The 4,033-nt window shown below is 45.5% G+C and overlaps 1 protein-coding gene across 1 annotated transcript; it reads right to left on the bottom strand.

Moving 5' to 3' along the window:
• Positions 1-533: 533 nt before the first annotated feature.
• LOC142768872 (uncharacterized) lies at positions 534-1,971 on the bottom strand. Its single transcript, XM_075871315.1, has one exon. The coding sequence runs from the start codon at positions 1,940-1,942 to the stop codon at positions 812-814; it is 1,131 nt and encodes a 376-aa protein (XP_075727430.1). The 5' UTR covers positions 1,943-1,971; the 3' UTR covers positions 534-811.
• Positions 1,972-4,033: the final 2,062 nt, after the last annotated feature.

Genomic DNA, 4,033 nt, shown 5'->3' with positions numbered 1-4,033 from the left:
CAGATATTGCACTATAGTTACCCTTATCATAAAGAACAATTGTTTTATTAGTCGTCTGTTTTTTGGTCGAGGTAAATGAAAATAAAGCATGTATGACCTTGTGGTCGCTGATCTCAGGAAGGTAAGTAATAGATAATAGGTTCTCGGGGCTATTGGTTAATATCAGGTCGAGAATATTTGCTGATCCTCGTGTGACACGGGTTGGTTGGGCGACTAATTGTGTAAGGTTAAAGTTGAGACATACATCGAGGAAGTTTTTCGCCTCTGCGTGACATGATAATGTAGAAGTAACTATGTTTTGCCAGTCAATATTAGGGTAGTTAAAATCACCGAACAGAAGAATGCGAGCCTTTGGGTAAGCGGAAGTAAGTTTTTGAATGGAATTGTTCAGATGACATGGAAAATTTGGATCCGTTTGCGGGGGCCTGTAGCAGACGCCAAGTAGGACAGTTACGGTGTTAGTACGACAAATTAGCCACAGGGATTCGGTATCGGAATCGACGTTAACAACGGAGCAAGATATGTCCCGATGAACTGCGATAAGTACTCCGCCCCCCCGTGAGCCATTTCGGTCATTTCGGTACACGTGGAAGTCCTGTAAGTCAGTTAATATTTCCGCATCCGTTATATCGCTGGTAAGCCACGTTTCTGTTAATACGAGTATGTTGCTTTTTGATGACGAGATAATGTTGGATATGAGTTCACGTTTTGGAAGAAGGCTACGTATGTTAGTGAATATTACGGAAAACGAGAGAACATGACATGGGGAAGCCGTTTGGCGTTTTATTGCTCTTTGTTGGCGGGGTAACCGCTATGCAATTTCCTTAACCATGTGTGATGATGCGTCAAATATATAGCGCTTCGACCCGACGTGCAGTGTTTTGAACCGCAAGGAGAACTTGTCCGAACGTGCTTTTGCAAATGCAAGTAATTGCTTGCGCGCATATTGAACGGGGCGGGAAAAGTCCTCCCCGATGCTGTAGTTAGTGTTCTTCAGTTTCCTGCCGTTTGATAAAAGTGCATCTCTGGTTTTGTATGATAAAAATTTCACAATTATGGGACGATTTCGGTTTAGTGAATGAATACCGAGACGATGTGCGCGTTCTATGTCGTTAGGCTGCACTGTTAGTCCAAGGTTATTGTTGCAGATATCGATTATCATTTTTTCAGATTCAGCCCACGTTTCATTCCTAGTGGGGTCAGGGTTGCCGTAGAATAGAAGGTTATTCCGGCGCGACCTGTTTTCAGCGTCATCCAGGGAAGTTTCTAGCTCTTGAATTTTTTTAGTCATGTTGATTACGTTAGCCTGTGTTTTTTCGATATCATTTCTGAGGGGAAGAAGAGTTTGGTAATGTGTTTCGAGATCGCCCATTCGTTTGTTTAAGTCTGTTATTCTTTTATCCGTTGTGCTTAGTTGAGATTTCAAACTCTGAACTTCGGCAATCAGCTGGGCCTGGCCGGCACTTAGCTTTTGTAGCTCAGTAAGAATAGCAGCGTTTCCGTTAGGGCCAGGATTAGTTTCGACGTCACCCGATAAGATCAGCAACGAGTGAATCATATGAGCACACTCAACAGCAATAGCAATACAGCAGTGGGGGCTCGGGAACTGCACCAGGAAGTAATTACTCGACTTTTTAGCGAAGAGGACATACGATTTACTAACCTGCATTGCAAAGGTAAGTGGATTAGATGGCTGCATTGTGGTGCAGTCACCGAGCCCACGAAGTGGCGTCAGCGGGTGATGTTCCTTTATACTTGATGATGCTGTGGTTGATGACGATGCGGCCTTCCATAGCACGGTGATTTCCGGTGATAGTAGTTCCTCCGACGTAATATCCGGTGGGGACGAGCAGTTGGTGCGTAGTAGGCGGCAGGAGCCTGGCTCGCTTTCGGAGCCCGGCAGCACCAACATAGATGACGCCCCCGAGGATAGGCCTATCATGTTCGACAGCTGCAGGCTGGCAAACACAAGTATGGTCGTCTGCATTGCAAATGTAAGTGGATTAGATGGCTGCATTGTGGTGCAGTCACCGAGCCCACGAAGTGGCGTCAGCGGGTGACGTTCCTTTATACTTGATGATGCTGTGGTTGATGACGATGCGGCCTTCCATAGCACGGTGATTTCCGGTGATAGTAGTTCCTCCGACGTAATATCCGGTGGGGACGAGCAGTTGGTGCGTAGTAGGCGGCAGGAGCCTGGCTCGCTTTCGGAGCCCGGCAGCACCAACATAGATGACGCCCCCGAGGATAGGCCTATCATGTTCGACAGCTGCAGGCTGGCAAACACAAGTATGGTCGTCTGCATTGCAAAGGTAAGTGGATTAGATGGCTGCATTGTGGTGCAGTCACCGAGCCCACCGCTGTAGACAAATAACTAGAATCTCTTTTAAGCACTATTTGGCCACGCAATGGCATGTTTGACTGCAGAATTGATCGAAAGACGATACTGTTGTGCCCGGAGAGGGAAAAGAAAATAGTTATTGTTTATGTTTAGCGCAAGATAATCGGTACATAGGATTCTGGAGGCACTGCGTGAGACATGCACGCCGTCTGGCGGTAATCTCAGAAAACGAAAAAAAATGTGCGCGCACGAGTTTGGAGGCCGTGTTTTGTATTTATAGAATTCCGAGTAGGTAGCAGCACTCTATCTTAGCAAAGCGTAGGAATCTCGCCTTTTCGTGCATAGCGGCGAGCGTAATAAACGCTGCATTTCTCAGAATAACTTATGTATGCCTTTTACAGCATAAATAAACACACCACAGAACATTGATGTGTAGATATTGTGCCTCAGATATGTGCCGTAGTTGCTTTTTAATCGACAATTACACGAGTAATAATGATGCAGAAACCAGAGCAATATTGCTGGGCTCTGCGGATGTGGGCACACTTGAGCCTTTTTGCTTGACAAACAGACAAACAAAAGAACAGACAGACAGACCAAACTTTTTGCGTTGAAGTATAACTGCCGGGGTTCCATCTGAATTCGCCCCGATGACTCGAAGGTTAAAGTTGTCCCCTTTTTCATCTCAGTCGATTTACTCATTCACAACTGCCGCCGTTCGAAAGGGGTGTGAACCTCCTGTGGTTTTGGAAAAATAGTTGCGCAACTCTGCTACCTATAGAAGTAGCATATTCAGACACTATTTTGCGGGCTTTCTGCACCTCACCTGATTTCGCACGGCCGCTGCCATCAGCCCAGCGCTTACACAGCGACGATGCGATGCGATGACATCCGAATTTGACGTCACGCGTTTTGAGCATTTGTGGCGTCGTGATGACGTCCTTAACGTGATGTTATCACATGACGATTCTTTACAACACTAGTGTTCCGACGCCTATGCCGACGGTCTACTTTCACCTTTGGTGAGGCACCTAATACTTGACGCCTTTATAAGGAACGGTGCAGCCATTCATCCTTGGGCTTGGAGAACAGGTATCACTTGTTCGAGCGCGAGCTTCGATGCGACAGAAACGTACGTCTTGCATTACGCCTCTTGTCATTACTCCCACGTTATATTCAGCTTCTTGTATGTCTTCCATCTAAGTATACTTGGCTTTGTCAACATCAATGAGAAGTTGCGTTAGAACGCGTCGACCTAGTTACCTTATTGCGAACAAATGTTCCTTTTCTGGCATATTTCAAAGTTTGTCATTTTTTTTTTCTCTTTTTGATTCCACGACACACTGCTATTTCGCTTCATGGTCAAAGAAGATCACCTTTTATGATATTTTTGTGTTCTCTTCTTCGAAAGTGTTACTAGGGTGAACGCCTCGAAAGAATAATCAAGAGAAAATTGACCATCGGCGACTTCAATATATTTTTAGATGCGGCTTTGCTTCGCGAAAATGGCATCGACTTCAACACGGATGATTCACAATTCATAGTTACAAACGTTGGTCTAAATTCATGTGATACTGAATGTTTGCTTGGAGTAGTCACGCCAAAAGTCACGTGACCTCACTGTAAAATGCCACCTTGTAGACCTATTACGTCACCTGGTGACGTCCCAAGTGACGTTACACGTCACCAGGT

The sequence above is a fragment of the Rhipicephalus microplus genome, chromosome 8 (genome assembly GCF_043290135.1).
Source record: "Rhipicephalus microplus isolate Deutch F79 chromosome 8, USDA_Rmic, whole genome shotgun sequence".
NCBI classification, from domain to species: Eukaryota; Metazoa; Arthropoda; class Arachnida; order Ixodida; family Ixodidae; genus Rhipicephalus; species Rhipicephalus microplus.
This window is presented reverse-complemented; position numbering and strand designations above follow the sequence as displayed.

What these genes read in the sequence shown, in the direction of transcription:
- LOC142768872 (XM_075871315.1), bottom strand. Translation starts at nt 1,942, where the DNA reads ATGATAGGCCTATCCTCGGGGGCGTCATCTATGTTGGTGCTGCCGGGC.